This window comes from Babylonia areolata, chromosome 18 (assembly GCF_041734735.1).
Source record: "Babylonia areolata isolate BAREFJ2019XMU chromosome 18, ASM4173473v1, whole genome shotgun sequence".
Lineage (NCBI taxonomy): Eukaryota > Metazoa > Mollusca > Gastropoda > Neogastropoda > Buccinidae > Babylonia > Babylonia areolata.
Genome location: NC_134893.1, coordinates 32,083,227 through 32,104,989, shown reverse-complemented (window position 1 = coordinate 32,104,989; position 21,763 = coordinate 32,083,227). Strand labels below are relative to the sequence as shown.

Sequence of the window (21,763 nt, the reverse complement as noted above, 5' to 3'; positions counted from 1 at the left end):
ATTCTTCTCTTAATCTCTCTTGGTACAGGACATACTGGCATTGTCTTCTTTATATTTCCACATGATGGATACATTCAATCTTGGTCTGCATATATCCTGTTCATATAACGATTGGTACGAAAGTCTGACACAACGCCGGAAAGAAACGTCTTCACAAGTTATTCTTTTTTCCGTTAGATTTAAATTCAAAGATAGACAATGTATAAAACACCATGAACAACGAATGGGTTTGAAACGTGTGAGAGAGAGAGAGAGAGAGAGAGAGAGAGAGAGAGAGAGAGAGAGAGAGAGAGTTAACGATGATTGTTAGTAGAAGGGGGGGCTTAAGTGTATGATCGATCAGAACACTGACAGGCACTACTGAACATAAGCAACGCAGGGTCTCCTGTCGTGTGTGACCTCATGACGGCTTTACATTGATAGCTCCCTATGGACTGTTGACACTGGGACTGAGGCGGAAGGAGCGACGTGGAGATAATAGTTATGCCACTGAAACAATACAAAACGAAGGGCGAGTGAGGGAGAGGATCGGGGGTGGGGGTGGGGTGGGGGGGCATAAAAAGTATAATTATTACCAAAACGGGTTCCAATGTCTGCCATTTTGTAGTGTGGTGATACTAGATATTGTATTGTATTGTATTGTATTGTATTGTATTGTATTGTCACGACTTAGTTCTCTGCGTCGTGTATGGGCTGCTCTTCCTGGAGAGGGCACGTCGCCACAAATGCAGTATCACCTGTTTTTGTTTGTTTGTTTTTGTTTTTTTCGGGGGGGGGGGGAGGTGAGGGGGGGAGATTCGTGTGTATTTGTGTTTACTACCAAAGTGGATTTGCTACAGATTTGTCCTCGGGGTGAAAACTGAAGTGGGTATGATTAGACAACTACACTGATGTTTCCCCTTCTTCTGCATCTTCTTCTTCTTCTTCTGTATAAAAGGTTGGTGAAAAGGTCTCCTGGGGAAAACCTCATGGCGGACGTTTCGCGTATTCATAAAATAATGTATATAGAGATCCAACCTTTAAACAGCTACAAGAATAGTTGTTTTATTCAATATCACGCTCGTTAAACTGGATTAAAGCAATCAAGAAGGATCAGTGGGGACTGTGGAAAGAAAATGCTTGATTACAAAGAAAGAAACAAAGATTGATAAAGGAGCTAGGAAAAAGTTTTAAAGGGGAAAGAAGTGTACTGCAGTGCAGCGTATCAAGTCGTGTAACTGGTTGCGTTGTATTGAACTGTATTGTCTATATTGCACTGTATATTATGTTGCAATGCATTGTTTGTATTATATTACACTTTACAGCAACGGTTTGTATAAAATTGAAACAAGGTGCGAATATGACTGCAGTGCATTGCATTGCATTGCACTTCATCACATCGTATCGTCTCATATTGTGTCAGAATTATTGTTGTGGACTGTTTTCTATTCCATTCTATTCTATTCTACTCTACTCTATTATACTCTATTCTGTTGTGCTCTTGTGATGTTTTCTCTATGGGGGACAGGTCAAAACTGCAACACTGCCTGCATTTCATTGCGTGTGTATGTGCATTGTACTGTGTATTGCCTGCTATCGCTCTGCGTTACATCATATCATGCTGCAATTTGTGGTGCGTTGCGTTGCGTTGCGTTACATTGCATCGTATCGTGTCGTATCGTATCGTATCGTGTCGATTCGTGTCGTATAATCGTAACGTATTGTAATATATTGTCTGGTCTTTGTTGCGTTACATCATAACCGCGCTGTTTTTTGGGGGGGGTTTTTTTGTTGTTGTTGTTGTTTTGTGTTTTTTTTGTGTTTTTTTGTTTGTTTGTTTTTATAGTTTGCCTTGTGTATAATTGTATTGTGCTGTGCTTTGCAGTTCTTTATTTTCACTGAACTGTACTATTGTTTGTACTTCATCTTTTTTTTTATTATATTATAGACGTTGATTCGAAAGATCATGAAAAACTTCAATTTATCTATAAAAAAAAGACTATGTATAAAGCTTATTGTTATGATGATGTTTATTCAAAATTGGCCTCTTGTGCATTTGGTATGTATGTATTGAGTGTGTGGTTCCTTCATGTTGTTTTTTTCTGAATAAAGTGCCCAGACATTGTGTGTGTGTGTGTGTGTGTGTGTGTGTGCGTGTGTGCGTGACAGTGTGTGCGTGCGTGCGTGCGTCTGTGTACGGGGTGTGAATGAGTGTGTGAAAACCTGTGTTTGTTTGTTTGAGTCTGTTCCCGCGCGCGTATGTATGTGTGCGCGTCTGTTAGTGCGCGCGCGCGCGCGTGTGTGAGAGTGTGTGCGTGTTCGCACTCGCGCATAGAGTGCGCACGTGAGTGTGAGGTATACGCACACAAAGTAATGGGAAACAAACAAACAAAAAATCCGAACCCTTTCAAGAGCAAAACAAAATTAATGGCATCACGGTTACCGGTTGTCAAAATTCTATTTTTAAAAAAAAATGAATGAATGAAAACAGTGCCAGAAGCAACTTATTTCATTATTTAATTTCATCACAAACATACTTTCTCCAGCTGCACAAAGACAAGATTGAAGACTTACTGAATCTTGTAACAACTTTTGGGGCATCGACGACATTGTTACTGAAAAACAAAAACAAACCAACCCAAAAAAAAACAACAAAAAAAACAACAACAAAAACCACAACAAAACCCGAACTGAACACTAGAATAATGTTATGCAAAAATGTTTTATGTAATTCTGAGTATTTGAGGCAATTACGTGCGCGCGCACACATACTGAGAGAGAGAGAGAGAGAGAGAGAGAGAGAGAGAGAGAGAGAGAGAGAGAGATGCAATATATCGCTTTTTTTCGGTTGCAATACGCAAATAGTAAATGTTCGTGGAGTGGTAAATTATCAATTTTTTACTGCATACTTCCCCCCGCAACCCACCTCTCTATAGCACAAACACAAAGAGACAGACAGTCAGACGGACGGACGGACACACACGCGCGCGCGCGCACGCACACACACACACACACACACACACACACACACACACACACACACACACACACACACATTCTAAACAACCCCAAATTCAAGACTTCCGCGTCAGTGTGAGAATTGCCCACTTCGTGCAAACTTCTGAGAGTGCATTATGTTTGATCCCCCCAGCAGATTCTTAACTTCTTCATTAGTTGCCGAACATGTTATATTAGTGTGGAAATTATGCAATTATTTTCCATGACAAACCATGCCACTTATGTCCCCTTCAAAACGCAGCACACATACGTACACGTACGCACGCACGGACGCACGCATGCATGCATGCACGCACGCGCGCGCGCGCGCACACACACACACACACACACACACACACACACACACACATTATTACTATATTTTCTCTAAAAGTTCTATTAAATTTTTTGCTTTCTTTTATGTTTTATATTGGTCAACTTCAGAGGAAACAGCTAATCTTTTTTAACTCAGTTATAATTTCCATAATGGTATGAAAACCATTTGCATTTTACATTCTTAAGTGAAGTGATCTGCATATCTATTGGGGGAAAAAGTTATAAAGATTCATTTGCATTTGTTACAAAGAGAATCATATTTCACGTTCTTAATAAGTGCCATGAAGAAGGAAAATCAGTCGTTAATCTGAATCCTGGTGAAAATTAATTTTAAGTGGGAGTGAGACTGACAGATCATCAATCTCCTAATGGGGGAATTACCTGACGAGAACAATTCAGTGTGTCGTGTGAGAAAAGAGACATGTCTGGCGTCCGAGACACAGCACGAAAGAGAGATTGAGAGCTGGCTCAGCAGTTCGGATAGTCTATCTTAGCTTCTTTCAAATAATAAAATAATAATACTGAAAATAACAAGGGTGAGCTATGGGTAGGACTGGCACACTAGATTACGGAACTATTCACGTGTTCTCCCCTACCCAAAAAGAGAAAATCAATGTGTATGAAAACATTGTTTTCTTTGGGTTTTATTTGAGGGGAAAAGGTTGGCCTTACAATCACGTTGCCTGTTTATTGTGTGGATGTTGTGAAAAGGAAAAAAAAAGTGTAATTACACCCATACGTGTAGACTACTACAGTGATGGAAAAATAATGGTATGGTAAATCATTTTGGTCATTTTGTGAGTATTTGAGGGTTGCTTTTTGTCAGCAATACATCCAAACATGATGTAGTTTACAGTGGCGGAAGATAATGGTGGATCATCCCGTCATTTTATGAGCATGTGAGAAATGCCTATCATTTACATGTCCAAACGTGATGTATTTTACAGTAATGGAAGATAACGGTATGGTAAATAATTCAGTCATTTTGTGAATTAAGTGAGGGTTGCTTATTGAATTATGTGAATATGAAATGGAAGAGAGGAAAGAATGCTGAGTTAGGATGTGGAGAGAGGGTGGGGACTGAGATGCGTCGTGTACCATCAGTTGTATACCCAAACGTATGATCAGAGATTATGAAAAATGCCCACTGTAGGTGATTTGAAATGTTTTTACGGGAAAGTGCTTTGATGTAAATTCCCTGAATTGAAAACAGGGGGTAATAACTATTCACACACACACATTTTATTTTCTGCCAAAGATCAAATCTCTAAGATATGCGTGAATGCCTCTCAAAACACTAGATTGATTCAAAAGGTTTATGACCCCTTAAAGCAGCAGTTTTTGTTAATCTCTTGTTATCTGTAAAATAGACTGTCGTGATTCATTGTTGACGGGAATCCTTCATATAATATACCTACAGTTCCGATAGTCAGAAAGTCATGAATTATGCAGCACATCCAGTTTTCAGGACGCGGAAACGAAACCAAAAACCTCCCCCCTGGCTGTACTCCATTTTATTTTCTGTACCCCCTCAGAGTCGAGCACAGGATCACCAGCCTACTGTCTGTCGCAATATTATCTTTGGCACACTGTACCGTTCTACCATCTTGTGTACGCTCCGTCTCAGTCTGTCTCTACGGGTCTTTGCCAGCGGATAGACACACAGAGGGAAGGGAACTCCAGAGACAGAGTGATTTTGTTTTTCTTCTTCTTCTCTTCCTAATCAGTCCTCTTCCTTCTTATTCTCTTTCTTCTTTTTAGATAATGTGTCGATTCGTTTTGCATCCTACGTTCGTCTTCACGTCCATAAGGAATGTAAGTCTTACTTCTTCTTCAGTTTTTCCGATAATGGTCTCGTTATCTTGAAACACTCCCTTTTCTGTGAGTGTCGCATCCGTCTCTGCTGTTATTCAAATATCCACTTAATTAGCACCCATGATTTAAGAAAGAAGGTTTTACATTGATTTTTTAAATCCGCCTCTTTAACAAATGGGAAGAAGATGCTGAAGTTGAAACGAGGGGAATTTAAAGTTGTCCAAGATAATATTGGGAACCACTTCACTTCAGTTGTAGTACCTGATACGACCCAAGTTTCGTCCCCTAGCTGTAGACCAGTTAGATGCTTCGACTATGGCATCGATCTTCCACGGCACATGATCGAGAGACGCGTATAATTTATTATCTAGTGGTATTCTCATTCTTCGCGGGAGAATTATCACAATCCACATACTTTTCTGTCTTGAAGAGTGATGTTGGAGATCGGAAGAAAATAAAACTATTCTGCCGGAGGAATGTATCGGCAAATAAATAAAAGAAGTTATAATAGGATCTCTTTCTTACTCAAAGTCTTTGCACCGTATGCAAAGGATGCAAGGGATGTGAACATGTGTACATGTGTACAACATGGGTGGTCAGTTCAGCTATGTCGTAACCCACTGAAGCAGTATCAGGCAAATAAACACTGACACGAGTGAAGTGTTGTACTCAGTGATGTGATTTTCGTCCTTCGGATTCGAAGATGACCATCAGTGGCTTCAAAAATCAGGTAGAAGATCGGTGGATGTGGGTCCAGAGGTGACTAATGAGGCCAATGAAGGTTCGCCCACATGCGAGACACAAGTGAGTGGGTGTTGTCGTGGCAGTGGATGCTGTTGGGGCCTTGCTCACAGCACGCTTCCGTTGCGCCTAGTAGGTGATGCAGGTCTATTATACCTGTGTATTTACTTGAATGTACAGCGCTGCCGTCTACTACCAAAGTAGAGAATCGAATAACTGATTGTGGATGAAAACTACTGCGGTCTCTTATGTCATTTTTACGTGTATTAAGTTGGGTCTGAGAGGGAATTACCACCACCACCACCCCTCAAAACTAGCAAATGGTAGTCATTTGAAGAGAGGGAGAGACAGACAGACAGACATAGCGAGACTAATCACACACTAAGACCGCAAAAAAGGTTATGCAGTTTGTGCGTGTGCACACACACACACACACACACACACACACACACACACACACACTGACACACACACACACGTGTTTCTGGTTTGATCCTTCACTGGCGATGATGGATCCCAGGTAGGTGTCCCTGGACAGTCATATCAGCAGTTATGGTGGTGGTGTGGGTGACGGCAAATCAACTTGATCTCGATTTTTCAGCCTTTTTTTTGGGCGAGTTCTTGTTCACTAATTGCCAAGCCGTCAATGTCGTCTGCTAAGTGAAGGTTCATGATGGTTCTTCTTCCAGTGCTGACTGCGCTAACATGATATTCAAGCGCGTCAGTCATGATACATTCCTGGAATATATTCAGTGAACAGCATGGAAGATAAATACAGCCCTGTCGGACTCCAACTGTATGGAACCGGCACTCTCCAATCGTACCCTGTGAGGGCATCGCACTGTTTTTTTCTTCTTTTTTTTTCTTTTTTTTGCCCATAGTGCATGCTGTCAAACTCTCAGTGTCAAACGTCTTCTTGAAATCTATAAAGACGTGGTAGAGTTTCCTCTCCGTCATGTTGAAGGTGATTTTCGCAAAACGTACGCAGGTTAAAGATCGTTTTAATGGCACTCCTGCCAGTTTGCGGAATCCAGCCTGTCATTTCTTCAGTTGTGATACTGATTCAGTCTGCCTACTGACGGCTGTAATCTACTTTAAGAATTATTTAGAGCGGCCCCATTGGATATACTTTGCTAGCATGGCTGATCAAACTGATGGTGCGGTAGTCCTGGCAGTGTTGGGGTGAGAAAGAGACAGAGACAGAGAGAGAGAGAGAGACTGACAGACTGACTGACAGTCAGAACCTGCAAGGAGGCCAGAACTACACCTGACATTACAATGAACAAAATACCTTTCTGTCCCTCATATCCCACTCACCTCGCCTATTGTTACCCAGTGAAACTGCGACCTTTTGGAATCAGGCAGTCAAAGAGAAAAATTTATATTGATTACAATCATGCGAACGGAAAGGTTATGAATGTAAACTTATCATGTCACTGATATTAGTGCGCATGTCCACAGAAGTCACAATATTATAATTGGGGCAGTAATCTTCATGTTTGTGTTTCGGCTCAATAATAAAATCAGAAAAGTTCGTGTGTATGACAAATAAGACCAAAAACTTTTGCAATATATGTCAAAATTATATCAACATAAATGTAATTTACATCAAACAGTATTCTACAGAAACGTTCACAGAAATATCTGGTTTCTTGGTTGTCCAAACATTCATTACAAAAACCCGGACGGGGCCTCAAAAATCAACTTCATAACTCCTTTAGCAGAAGAGCTTTCCGGCAAATTGTAAACACAACAGAGGACACCTCGAATTATAAGAATCAAAACAAGGTATGCCCATCATGCTTTAAGTAGCTGTCAGTTGGACACTTATTCCCTATTGTGATTTTTATTCCATTGTGCTGATGCCATTGGAATGTCCGTGTTCCGTGTTATCAAATGGTTTTGGGGGGTTGTACATTCAGTGGTTCTTCCACTGACAACAACAGATGTGGGGTGATGCAGGGTGGAATGCGACAATGCGTCCAAAGAATCAATAATTGAACAAAGCTTCATTTGTCAGCTGGACCTGTTACTCCATGACGTCTTTTGAGGTTTTCTCCTTTATAAGACTGACGATAAACCATATGACTTAGTATTTTTTTAAGGTGGCCCAGTAGTATCGGATTTAGTGATGAAGCTCTTATTCAAACATTCCATGCTGCAAAAATAAGGTCACTGGGTGACTCGATCTTCACCACCCTCCTCGCCTCCTTTCCCTGAATTATTGATCGATATATGTGTCTCCATGCCAGTGAGGCTGTGGATCACAGAAGACTGTAGTGGGAACTAATTGAAAAAAAAATTCTACTGGTGCTGCTGCTGCTGCAACTACTACAAGTACAACTTGTGTTGTTGCTCCTGCAACTACCACTGATTCTGCTATTTCTACTGCTACTGCTAGGTGGATGATTATTACTGCTACTACTACTGTTGCTACCATTAATACTATACTGTTTCAATGTACTAAGTACTGCTGTTGCAATGTAATCCAAGTGAATACATTATATCTTTATTCTTCTGACTGGAGCAACAGCCTCATCACTCAACCGCACAAACTCTCAGCCCACAGTCAAGCCCAGTGCACACAAAAGCATAAGGTCCAAGCCAGAAGATCCACTGACCTTGTTAAAACAATCTTCCAAGAAGCTGTTGAGAGAAGGAAACAGTGGGAAAGACAGAAAAAAAATGATGGACAGACACAATTGCAGTTGCATGGGAAAACCATCAACAGAGACCAAGGCTTTGACACACAACTGACAGACCTGGAGGAATCTGGTGTATATTTATTTTATGCAGCACTCTGGTAACTCTCTAAAAAGATAAGAGAAAAGAGAAAATGAAGACTGCTATTACTACTATTATTGCAACCACTGATATGACTGCAAAACTACATTAATTTAACAGTGCTACTGTAAAACTATTACACCTGCTTTATCTTCTACTCTCTTCTTCAGTCCTTGGACAGGAAAACCACAGACCCAGGCTTTGGCACACAACCAACAGACATGGAGGAATCTGGTGAACAGTTCTTTTATATGGCGCCTTATATAGTGACTCTCCAAAAAGTTAGGGTGTAGAAGAAGGCTGATGCTGCTAATTCTAACACCACTACCACCATTGCAAGAATTACTTAATTTAACAATACTGCTGTTAAAATAATGCTGCCTGCTACTGCTACTTCATCTTCTTTCTCTCTTCTTCAGTTCTTGTCTTTTTTTATTCTTCTTCCTCTTCTCACACTGTTCTTGATTCCCATATAAGACTTCTTCTTTTTTCTTTTCTTTTTTTTACATCTTTATCTATTAAGAAATGTTTCTTCACACGAACTATGTTTCAAATTACAGATGGGTTACGTGACTGTCAAAACCCATACTGACAGCCACCTGTGCCTCTGCAGGGAACCGAACCATTGGTCCTGGGCTATTCTGGCTGGTGTGTTGCTTGTTTTTTTAGATTTTCAAAACTTTCATCATCAGAATTTATTTAAATTATTATGTTGTTTCTTAGTGTTTATGGTGTTGACCTTGGACTGCATTAAGATTATGTTGTTTATCTGTATTTTTAGTTTTGAAAGGATTCACCTATGCATTGCCCACAGTTAGTGTGAAAAGCATGATTATCCTTTTTTATTTATATATTTCATTGATTCACTCCATATTACAATCAGTATCTTACGCGATGTGATGATTGTGTGTCATATGTTTTGGTATGGACAGTATCATTATAAACACACTTTCAGATTAATGAAATGAAGAAGATAAATGCAAGTTTACTCACTTACAGATCTTGGATCCTTTTTGTCTCATGAAAATGTTGTTTTCATTGTTTTTGTCTCTGGTCTAGCCAATTAGGAGAGAAAAAAGTATGAAATACATCAGATTATTTTTTTAGGAAAAAGATGCATTTGTAGAAACAAGATCAGGTATCATGCAAATTGTCAGAGTAATGCTGAAAAAAACTAAGATATGCTGACAAACAGTCCAAGAAAAAACTTTCACACATAGCAATAGAAATATAATTTTCTCCTGGTATTACAGGTTATATTTTATGTCTGTCTTCATATTGTTGCTGTTTTAAGTTGTTTCCATACCGTTGTTCTTATTCCTTGATTAAATTATTTGATTTTAAATTTATTACATTTGAATTTTGATGACTTTATATTTGCATATTGTGTGTGCAAATTATATGTGTGTGCTTGTGTGTGTGTGTGTGTGTAGTGTATGTGTGTGTAAGGGGGGTGATGCCAGGGGGTGGGGGGGGGTGTCTGTGCATGGCGTGTTTGTGTGTGTGTGCCTGTATGGTAAACTTTAACATTCTACAGCATTTTCTCAGTAACCCCAAGTGGTAAAGTAAAGGGCACTTCTGTTCATGCCAGGTGCTGTTGGCATTGGTTGGGGTGCTGCCTTCTATGGAACTGGTAAGTCTTGTACTTACATAGTCTTGACTGCTATGATTTTGTTTATTCTACTTTTTCTGTGTTCATTTCTGAAGATTCTCTCTTTCTCTCTCTCTATCTCTCTGTCTATCTATCTTTTTTTTTTTAACAAAACACAATTCACTTTGCTAGGACAGGGGCTTGTTGCATATCAAGAATACAGCTCTCAAGGGTTTACCTAAAACTTCAGTGAAGAGAAAGTATATATAATTTTGAATAGAAGAACAGACCAAAAATTATTTAGAGTCAGACATTCAAATGAAGACAGCACACCAGGTTCAAAGGTTGTTAAAATGATGTCAGTCAGTATACAATGAACATGTGATGAATTGAGAACAAATTAATTGTATAATTTTAAAAGATACACATGAGAATGTGAAGGAAGAAATGCAGAGAATGAGAGTCTTACTCTTTGCATTTTTTTTTAAACATGACCTGTTCATATTAAATGTTTTTATTTAAAGATAAAACAATTGTGTATGATCAGTGTGTGTGTGTCTGTGTGTGTATGTAATATTTTTGAAAGCTGATGGTCGTAATAGATAGTTTGATTCACAATGGGAAATTATTGATTTTATCAGAAAAATTCCTCCACAATTTGCAGATGATTTCCTGTGGAAGCTTCTGTACATTAGTGGAGCCATCTATGCTGGTCTTCTGTGGATGGAAGGATGGGAGGTAACTGCTGAAGGTTATTGTGGTGATAAGAAAAAGAGACAATTCGGTGCACTCTCACTCATGAATGCATTTGCATATGCACATGAACACGTATGTGCATGCATCATTGTATGAATACATGTGTGCCTGCAGCCACATGTATACACTTGCAGGCCATATAAGCTCTCTTTCTCTCTTGTAGTTTGAATTACTCAAATGCACAGACATGCACATGCACATGTAGTACTAGTATCAACTGGATGTAGTTTACAGTATATATGCATGTTTGATTTTTGTTTTTTGTTTGTTTGGGGGGGTTTTGTGGGTTTTTTGTTGTTGTCTTTTTCTTTGTCTGTTTTATGGCATGTGGAAAACTAGTTTTGAATGATAAATATTATACCCTTATTTAAGTTTTCAGTTGACACAGACTATTCCATAATGATAAACATCAGAACATGAATTCATTTTTTGTTCACTTTTTTATAATATAAACCTTACAGGAGTAATTTAGTTTGACTTTAAGTTTTAAGCCAAATTTTGATTGCATTAAGTTCAGATTGTTTGAATGAATGGACTGTGATAAGACAACTGGTTAAGTGAGCATAAGATTTAAGGAAATGATTGATACTACATTCAAAACCACTCCTGTTGATACCTTTACTTTATTACAGCTTTCAGAAATTTAATGGTTTTTTGGTTGTTGTTTTTTTCCTTAGAGAGTGATGGGGAAAATGGAATTATTGATAAATCTGTTGTTTTGTTTCCTTGCAGGAATGTGAACTGGATAAAAAGACCGGTGAAATGAAGATTAGCAGAAAGACTGTTTTCCAGAAGCTGTTCCCAGAGTGGACAGATCAGAAAATAAGTAGGTTTTGGTAGCATTTTAAAGTCTGATGGATGGGGCAGAATTCTTCTATGCTGTGATGTTATAGTATTGTCTGTAATTTTTTTGGTACTGGAGTTAAAAGTGCATGTGTTCTTGTCTGGATAGTAGTTGTAGAATGATTTTTCAATAACACTATTAGTTCTGCAGTTTCAAGTATACTTTTTTTTTTTTATTGTCTGGACACGGTATCTGACAAATGGAAAATAACTGCAAAAATTAACCGGAACATCAGACACATGCTCCAGTAGTTGAGAAATCTTTGTGACAAGCATTGACAGTGCATTGAAAATATTTTCTTTTTTTCTGTTTAAGTTGATGGTTCCTGTTCATTGCTTAACTGCATCAACTGCATTTTCCTCATCAGAAAAAATACCATTGTTTTGGTCCTGTTTTCATGAAGATATTTGACCATTTCCAAGAGTTGTGGAGCAAGTATATTTTTGTTGTTGAATGCTAGCAGACTCGGTGATTGCACACTTTGGAAAAACAGTATTACACAATGCTTCACTAGTGTGATGACTTCTTTCCTGCCTAGCCATAAATACTGTTGATACCTAGGTGGCGGTACTGCCCTTAACTTTTCTTCTTTTTTTCTTTTTTTTTCTTTTTTTTCTCTTTTTTTTCCAGTTGTCAGTACTGTTTTATTCTGTCATTTTTGTGGAGATAATTAACAAATTAATAACAAATCCCTGTGAGAATGACAACCCACCAATGCTTGAAGAAAGGAAAATAAACAGAAGAGTAACTTATAATTTGTATGCAAGCATTTCATATTTTCCTGAAGTAACTGATGAATGAGACTGAGAGTTTGACACTCTTGTGATGCTTCATTTGTGTTTTAGGTGTGCGCTTGATAAAGAAGCTCCACTTACACCATTGTATTTCAGTTGTGTGAATGTATAATTAGATCCATATTCACCATATGTTCTGTATGTCAACTCATTCTGCCCTACTCCCAAGCACCACTCAGGCACCTTTGCAAACTTCTTATTTGCAGTTGTGGTGAACCTGGATGATATAGTGGGGGTGCGCGTTGATGAGGAAGATGTACGTTACTTTGGGAAAAGCCACATTGTTGTCTTCCTGCTCAACACTGGAATGACCATTGGAGTCACCGAGTCCTACACTTTTGGCAGCAGCAAGTTAGTGTTGTCATGATGTCTTCTCCTTCTGTGTTTGCTCAAAATGTGTTGTTGTTCAAATATCTTGTCATTTGATTGACCGGATAGATTTTAATCTCTTTTCTCCTTTTCTCTCTCTTTCATTTTTTCTCTCTCATATTCAACTGCATGCATGCACATGTGAGCATGCACGCATATACACACACACCCACACACACATCACAAACGTTTACAGTTGTTTTGTATTGAAAAACACACATGAATATGAAGTTCCAGTGGCACGTTTCAAGATTTATTCATGGCAGTAGCAGTCTCAAACTGGTGGTGGAGGCTGTGCAGCTGTTACAGTTTCAGTGGAAAATCAAACTGAGTGTCTGGTCTATGAGATGATGAACTAAGGTCCCATGTGCAGCATGCATTTGGCACACTGAAAAAGAACCCATGACAACAAAAGGGTTGTCCTCTGGCAAAATTCTTTTGAAGAAATCCACTCTGATAAGTACAGTAATTTATGCATGCACTCAAGGCCTGACAAGTGTGCTGGTCAGGCATCCACCTAGCAGATCCAATGTAGCGTATATGTATTTGTCCAAACTCAGTGACATCTCCTTGAGATATTGAAAATATAACTGATTTGTATAGGTTTCCTAATCATGCACGAAACTTAACTTGGAAGTTGGATGTCACGGTAGTCAGCCTTGTATGAATGGGTTTCTTAATAGTTCACGTGACCAAACATTGATGTTACAGAGAGCATTACGAGGTGGCAGAAACCTTGCGCACTTTCCTCGAGCTGGATCTACCCGCGCAGCAAGTTCAAGACACGGACGACTACCTTGGTGACGGCTCATCTTCCGAGGACAGCTTTGAACAGGTTGACCCCAAGGATCTGGAATCTGACCTGGATAGCTCCACTGCTCCATCCCAGTCATAATCATGCTCAGCGACTAGGATTCAACTGTTGGTGTCTTTTGATTTTTAACTGTCAAGCAGTCAAGTAGCTGGTTTTGTAAATGCAGGGGAGAGTAATAAATGCTACAATGGGGTTGTTGTTTTTATATGAGAAAGTGGGACATTATGGTTGTTATCTCTTTGAAGTTCTTATCCTCCATCCATAAGATCAAGAGAGTGATAATGATACCGTGCTGAAAAATAAGTTATATATTTCAGGGATTTTTTTTTTCATGTTTTTTATTATTATTCTGCTTTCAGTTTGGTGGTTTATTTAACAAACTATGTAACAATTGTTATTGCAAATTTGTTTGTATGTTACAAGAATTATGGCCATGATTTCTTGTGTTCAAACTAAATGCATTTCTTGTGCATTCATATTAGATCTCCGACACCATTCTTTATTTCCAGCCTAATACAAACTTGTTAGTTCTAGTGATGTCACAATTTTAAATGTTCCCTGCTCATATCTATGTCATTATTAATTGGGAAAACATATCTGTTTTGGTCAACGTTTTGCATACTGAATCCTTTAATGCTTCTGAATTTTTTGTAAGAGTTGTGCTTTTTATACCAGAGCTGAATAATTCTTCTTGTTTCAAACTGTCTAGAATAAATTTGGCCAGAGAAATGAACTCTCTTTTTTAGTCTTTCCATCTCTACCTCTGTTTTTTTGTTTTTGTAAATCATCGTATTAACACAGGATTGGAAAGATAATACTCTTACAAACATAAGATATATCTTTGTTGTGATGACCAAGCAAAAAAAAAAGATTCTTTTTTTTTTTAATCCAACATCTTTAGTCTTGCTTTTCTGTATTTCACACACCAATATTTTGGGTGAGGTGTGGGGAGTGTCTGAATGTTTGGACGACTTTTATGCTGTATTCTTCAGAATTATATGAAACTGAATAGTGTAAATCCAAATGAACTATATAATTATGCATTTGCCTTAGGTTTTGACTGTTCTGTTAATGTCACTTTGTGTGTGTGTGTGTGTGTGTGTGTGTGTGTGTGTGTGTGTGAATATGTATATCCATTGGTGCCACCACAGTAAGTGTTGCGTCAACTTTTTTGTTGTGGAATACATTATGTATTGTGTCAAATCTTTCAGATATTTACTTCCATTATATATTTGTTGTTTGTTTTTTGTTGTTGTTGGGTTTTGTTTGGTTTTTCTCATGTGCTGCCCCTCCTTCCCCCCCCCCACCCCCCCAACTCCTACCTCCACCCACTCCTTTATATTATGGAGCTGTATAGAATTTGCCCTTCATGTCTGTCTGTCAGTCAGTCAGTCTGTCTGTCTGCCACCCAGAGCGATGCACATCATATGAATAAACTATTTCAGGTTGATATTTTTTCTTTAAAGGGATATTGTTTTTCTTTTGCAGGGTTTTTCAAATATCCTGAAAGAAAAAGTAAAGTAAAATTGTTTCTGATTATCTGTGGCCCTACTTGTTTTTCTTGTTGTTTTTTGGTACATTTTTACTCATGTTTGCCTTATCTGAGTATGACCTTAGCTTTTAATGTTTTGCACATTTTTTTTTTTTAGCCTTTACTCACCTCACTTGATTATTCTTGATTGTGATAATTCTGTTCTCACACTAGCCTGCTGTAAGGTTACACATGATTAATAAAAAGGAATAGGTTAATAGCTAATAATAAAAGAACAGAAAAACCTCTCCTGATATAATTTTGAAAGATTTATTTTACAGCAAAACACAGTGTATCTGCAGATTCATGGGGGGACTGTCATTGGAGGAATATGGTGGCAGTCTCCGTTCTGGAAGGGACGCTCACTCAGCCTGGCTCCGCAACTAAGTCATTATAGTCATCAGGCTTAGAAGGTGATGTCATGTGTATGTGAAATCAGTACAGGCATTACTGAACACCTCCATGATGACTCAGCTGCAATGCAGAGACTCTGGTGTGTGGCATACTGGCAACCTAACATAATAGTTCCCTGTGGACTGTCAGTGCTGGGACTGCGATAGATGAACTCAGTGTGGCTGTGTATTGGGGACTCAGAATGAGCTGCATGGGAGTAATGCCTCTTAAATGGTGCAGATGATGGAGCAGCAGGGGAAAAAGTGTTTTCTTGTTGTTTTTGAAAGGAATTATGGTGCACTGCTGACTGTACAGCATATCTAAAACTGCTGAACTTCCATGAATCAGAAATACTCAGAGATACAGCTTTATCATTCATTGGCTTAGTTTTATTGAGGAAAGGAATTGGCTTAGTTTCATTGAAGAAAGGAATAAAGACCTTATGAAAATGTTCAGTTTTACTAAAGGTGCGTTCTAGGGAATGTACAGACACATGCAGACACCTGATATATATATGCACACATACACACCACGTACAAAAACAAAACAAGAATATAAAAAGAAGAGCGGCATGAGTAGTATTGTCATTTACCGGTGATTCAGAAAATTAGTGCTCACGCACACTTTAAATTGGATTTTTCTCATGTATATGCGAAGTTGCTCACCAGAATTTTGAGGAAGTTATTTTTTGTATTTGATAACTTCTTTCACATGCTGGTGTCCTATGTGAGGATCAAGGTCTTAAAAGTCAAATATGTACGAATCCATATAAATTAGAATTAAGTATTATGGCTTGTCAGTCTCTGTTTTCTTCTTTTTCTTTTTGAAAGTGTATGTGATTCATGATTCGGTGTATTTCATATATATATTTATATGTATATGTCTTCAAGTAAATCCAATATATATGTGTGTGTTGTCCACCTGTGTCTGACAAGTCCAGTATAAAAAAAAAATTAAAAAAAAAAAAAAAAACCAGGGCCTACTCATCCATCTGTGCGTGTGAGTTGCCCGCTGTTTGTCTATGTTGCGCACCTGTGTGTTCAATTCATAAACAGTCCAAATGCCTGTGCAGCGTCCATTATCATCCTGTATTTGTGTATGCTGGCCATCTCATGTTCATGAATACTCCAAATTATGCCTGTGTCCATCAATCACCTGTGTCTGTGCTCCATACAGATGTCTGGTCATCAGCAGTCCAAACTGTCCACACTGTTGCTCACCTGTGGTTGTTTGTGAGGGTAAAAATGTTTCAAAGGATTCCGTGGTCATCTTTGTATTATTGTGTGTAAAATCATGGGTTGTCAGCTGCAGGTTCTGCTTAGTATATTACAAATGCTAAAATTTCATAGCCACTGTGACATTCATGGCCGTCGTCAGAATAAGAAAATGTGTCTCTACTGGTAAGATGCAATCTCGTTACATTCATTTCAGTATACAGTCTGTTGTATAATGGATCAAGTCTCATTTTGAATTTTCGGCAGTCGTGACAGTCTTTGGAATCTAACATTTTCAGTTATCTGTACTTTTTCCTGGTTTTGTTTTTCAGAACTGCAAAAAGGAAAGGATTCTTGTTTGATACCTCTATTAACTGCATAAGTGTATTCACTCTAGCTTCAAGTATATTTTTCACTGCCCATGAATCAAGGAAGTGTTGTTGTACCAGTGTAGCCATATTTATGTTTCAGTTCATATTTATATTATGAATAATGATTATTTCTTTAATGAAAAAAGCTTGAAATGTTCATTTAGAAACTTTTTTTGTGGGGGTTGGGGGGAGGGGTAACTTCCCCATCCTTCTTATTCATATTTAGAATAATGAAAAATTCTGTGAAAAAAGCCTGAAACTTTCATCTAAAAGGCTTTTTTTTTTCATGTTTTTTTTTTTTTTTTTTTGGTTTTTTTTTTTTTTTTTGTTTTTTTTGTAACTCCTCCATCCCACCTTCCTCCCATTTGTGATCAATAGTCAGGAGCAGTATCTGTGATGATTCTGTAACCACCATTTTATCCATAATGTAAATGAATAGCATGTACACAATGTGTAACTGTAAAAGTTTTAATGCGGTTCAGTTTGTAACGCTTCATGATGGTGATGGCATGTAGACAGCTCTCAGTAAGTGTATGACTTTGTTCAAATAATGCTGTGTACAGCCTTCCTGCTGGTGGCAGGTTACGCGGAACACACATGATTTCTTCAATAACCCACTTCATTCTTGATTTTGGTATACATATATGTATAGCAACATAGGATGTGTAGACACTGCGCTACATGTATCCCATCACCTTAGGATTCATTTGTCACCACTTCAATCACACACATTCTCTCTCTCTCTCTCTCTCTCTCTCTCTCTCTCTCTCCCCTCTCAGTGTATCAAGAACATGCTGGACCAATTGTGCATCTTGGTAACACTTTCATAAATGAATGCTCACATAAGGAATGCTTTGTTTGAAGACATATACCAGTTGGGCATGTAAGATGAGTTTCAGTTTTTGTACATATTCTTAAATTACTGGGTTTTGGAAATCACTTTTTTTTTCTTCTAACTTTGTACGATGTTTTGTGTGCATTTTGCTATATTTCATACAGACCAAAGAAAATATTACTCTCTCATTCTCCTCACACACACACACACACACACACACACACCACTACAATCATCTGCATGTGCACACACAGATACAGTGAACATTGATGAATATTGTAAGATATTAAAAAAAATCCTACTGAAAAGCTCAAATGTATGGCTCTGTACTCAGAATATTGTATATGAAAAGTTGGTGTTTTTTTCAGATGAAACTGCACTATGGAAAGGTTATAAGATTGAAGCCATGTTAGTTGTTAACAATTACTCAAGTATTAGTCTTTGGACAACTGTTTCTTGTACATTTGTACAAGATGGGATCAGCTTGACCCAGTGGATGTGCACAACTCACTGTTTTTCAGTTGTTTTGTTTGGGGTTTTTTACCTTAAACTGGGTTCAAGATGGCCTGGCTGAGGAAACTGTATTGTATCAACTTAACAATTAGGTCTGTGTTTATTATCAACACATACACATCATAAATAAGCACAAACACACATTATCAAACAGGCCCAAATCAGTCAAACCTAACATGCGGGTGTGATATAAAAGATCTTGGTTTACATTCAGTGTCAAGTAACTTCATAGCGGTTTTTTATTTATCTATAAAACCATCTTTCTTACTTCAAAGCAACATGGAACTGTCAAGATACATAATATCCAAAGCAACCTTAACTGGTGATATTTTATTAGAGTTTAGACTACTTTTGACACTATTTGTTAAAAAAGATATTTTAAAAAGTGTAGACTGTCATTTAGAAAACAGATTGAACATGAATGTCTAATATTCATATTCATCAAAAACACCTCAAGTGTAACAATTGTCATGCATCTTGAAGTGAAAATCAAGGTCACTTGGGTAAATATTCTAGGTTTATGTGAATGAACATAAATGGACAAAGACTTGTATAACCGGACCACCTTGTTCTTATCTCACCATAAGACCTGCCAACGTTGAACTATATCCCTGTGACACAGAAATGAATGTAGGAACCATATTTTTTTGTGGTCTTTCACATACTTTAAAAAATGTGTTGGAAGTATGTAATCATAGTATTAAAAAAATTCATATATAATGATAGATATGGTGTTAACTTGGAACACCAGATTCAAATACATAACAACAAATGAAGCAACAGCAAAGGCTTCACATTGTACCATTTGATCATTTTCACAGGTAAGTATTTTCTTTACCCATTACTAGCTTAGAGTATGTTGATGCTCTGTTTTTTCTTTCAATTTTCTTTCTCTTTTTTCTCTTTGTTTCCCATTTCTCAGCATTTGATTTTTAATATTAAAAGCTACACAGCTACAGTTTACATTTTTGCCCTTAATTGGTTCTTGCTTCAACAAATGTGCATGTAATTATACTCTGATCATGTTTTTTTTTAAATAAAAAATTGGCTAATATGTTCATTTAGTCATTCTTCTTTTTTTTCACAAATTAAGAAATAACTAAGAAAGTGTTGACAGATTAGTAAGAAGCTTATTCCTTCAGCTCAGCTGACCAACAACAAACCTAGCAGTCTATATAATTATTCATAGGCTTTCCAAATGTGTTGCACTGAAATTTCATGAAATTCTTTCCAGAGTTGTCAAAGAAATCTGCACAGTAAAGAGATGACTGTAGCTTTGCTTTGTTTCAATGCACATTTTGATGACATTGCTGGAATAGGCGTATAGCTTACAGCTTTGGTTTATACTTACTGATTCAAATAATGATATTTTGGATATCAGACTGAAATAAAAACTTTTTGTGTTTGATAAAAATCATACTTACACAAAATAAATAGAGATATGAAAATGCAGACTTTTTTAAAATTAAATTTTACATTGATAATGATCACAATCAGTACAGTATAGGAAGTTTTTATTTTTTTACACTTTCATACCAGTACTGACACTTAATCACTGTTTAATGTATGATATATAAAATTAAAAAGATAAATTGTCTAATGTTAAAAGAAATGGCTAATTTTGTGTTGTTCAAATGTATATGTGATAACTTTTTATTGCGTCAGATTTATCTGCGACACTATATCGGTTAAAATTCACATGTTAACTTCCCAGTATTTACAAATCTAATTAGAAAAATAATATATTTATGGTAACATCCCATTATATTTATATATATTCAAGGCTGTGTTTTTGTACATCACAGTTTGGAATTGCGACATCAGGGACATGTACAGTACATGTAGACTCTGTGCAAGAATAATATACCAGGCTCAAATACAGAACTCCGGAATTTAACCACCAGAGTGCCTGTAGAACTTGCTGAAAAATCTTTATCTTCCTCACTGTTGCAAGTCACAAGCTGTTAAAGTTTTTTGTTCATTGTTTATGGGCATTTTGAAGACTACTACTGATTACTAAGCAGCTGGTTAATTCCATATGATTGTTGTCTGTACAAAACTGAAAGATCGTTTTCATAAAAGATTTTTTTTTTTTTAAATTCCAATTCTACAAAAGGATTATAGAATACATACTTTATCCACATGATCAGAACTATGACAGACACTAAAAATGTAAAATATGCCAAAAGATAGGTCTCAGTCTCACCATCAGGTTTATGAGAGAACTGAGAAGGGAAAGCAATCAAATGCAATGATAATGAAGAAACACATGGTTAATTGCCTACTGAAGAATGGAAACATGTGTTCCTTTATCAGTGACTTTTTTTAAAAAGAAGAAAATAAATAACTCTCTAAAGCAATCTCTTCTGAGTCTTTTTTTTTTTTTAAAGTAAGCAGATCTATACATTTTACTAAGACTTCATTTGTTCTGAAGTATGCATGTTAGCTGTTGTACAATTTAATGTTGAACATACTGATTATTGTACAATTTGTTATTGAACATATTTTGTAACATTTTCATTTAAAATGCATATTCAGACATTTTCCGTGTCCTTCACCCTGATCCTATGGATTACGTAACAGTTGTGTTCATTTCATATTTTCTTTTTCCCAACTTTTTAATCTTGTCAGTATATTCTTTACTGCTTGACTCATGGTTTGTATTTTGTCCACCTGTATTCAATTGCTTTTATCCAATTAAACTTAAAGAAAAAAAAAATGTGTTCAATCAAAATGTGTTGTGGGCATTTTTGTTATGAGCATATGAAACAAATTGAAATATATACCCAACATTATTATCTCACATTACTAATAAGATTAACAAATCATATATAAGCTTGGGAACAGATCAGTTAATGTCTCACACACACACACACACACACACACACACACAGTCTTCAAAACATTTACAGACCCAGAGGCTTGATTAACATCAAAAGTCACCACATTTACAGCTATTATTAAACAAAACTTACATATAACCAAAAATGTTCACATCAGTGCATAATTTGATTTATGCAAAACAATCTTTGTATGTGAATCAAATTTATCACACATAAATGTGAAATTAAAACAGCCCTTTTCTC

The 21,763-nt window shown here is 37.2% G+C and overlaps 1 protein-coding gene across 1 annotated transcript; it reads left to right on the top strand.

Moving 5' to 3' along the window:
• Positions 1-7,603: 7,603 nt before the first annotated feature.
• Positions 7,604-21,000, top strand: LOC143292670 (cytochrome b-245 chaperone 1 homolog). The gene is made up of 7 exons (XM_076603175.1): positions 7,604-7,656; positions 9,213-9,300; positions 10,244-10,285; positions 10,908-10,981; positions 11,732-11,825; positions 12,844-12,988; positions 13,718-21,000. The coding sequence occupies exons 2-7, from the start codon at positions 9,213-9,215 to the stop codon at positions 13,899-13,901; spliced, it is 627 nt and encodes a 208-aa protein (XP_076459290.1). The 5' UTR covers positions 7,604-7,656; the 3' UTR covers positions 13,902-21,000.
• Positions 21,001-21,763: the final 763 nt, after the last annotated feature.

Coding starts and splice junctions, on each gene's coding strand:
- LOC143292670 (XM_076603175.1), top strand. CDS start 9,213: ATGGGTTACGTGACTGTCAAAACCCATACTGACAGCCACCTGTGCCTC. Junction 10,286..10,907: donor TGCTGCCTTCTATGGAACTG/GTAAGTCTTGTA, acceptor CACAATTTGCAG/ATGATTTCCTGTGGAAGCTT. Junction 10,982..11,731: donor TGTGGATGGAAGGATGGGAG/GTAACTGCTGAA, acceptor GTTTCCTTGCAG/GAATGTGAACTGGATAAAAA.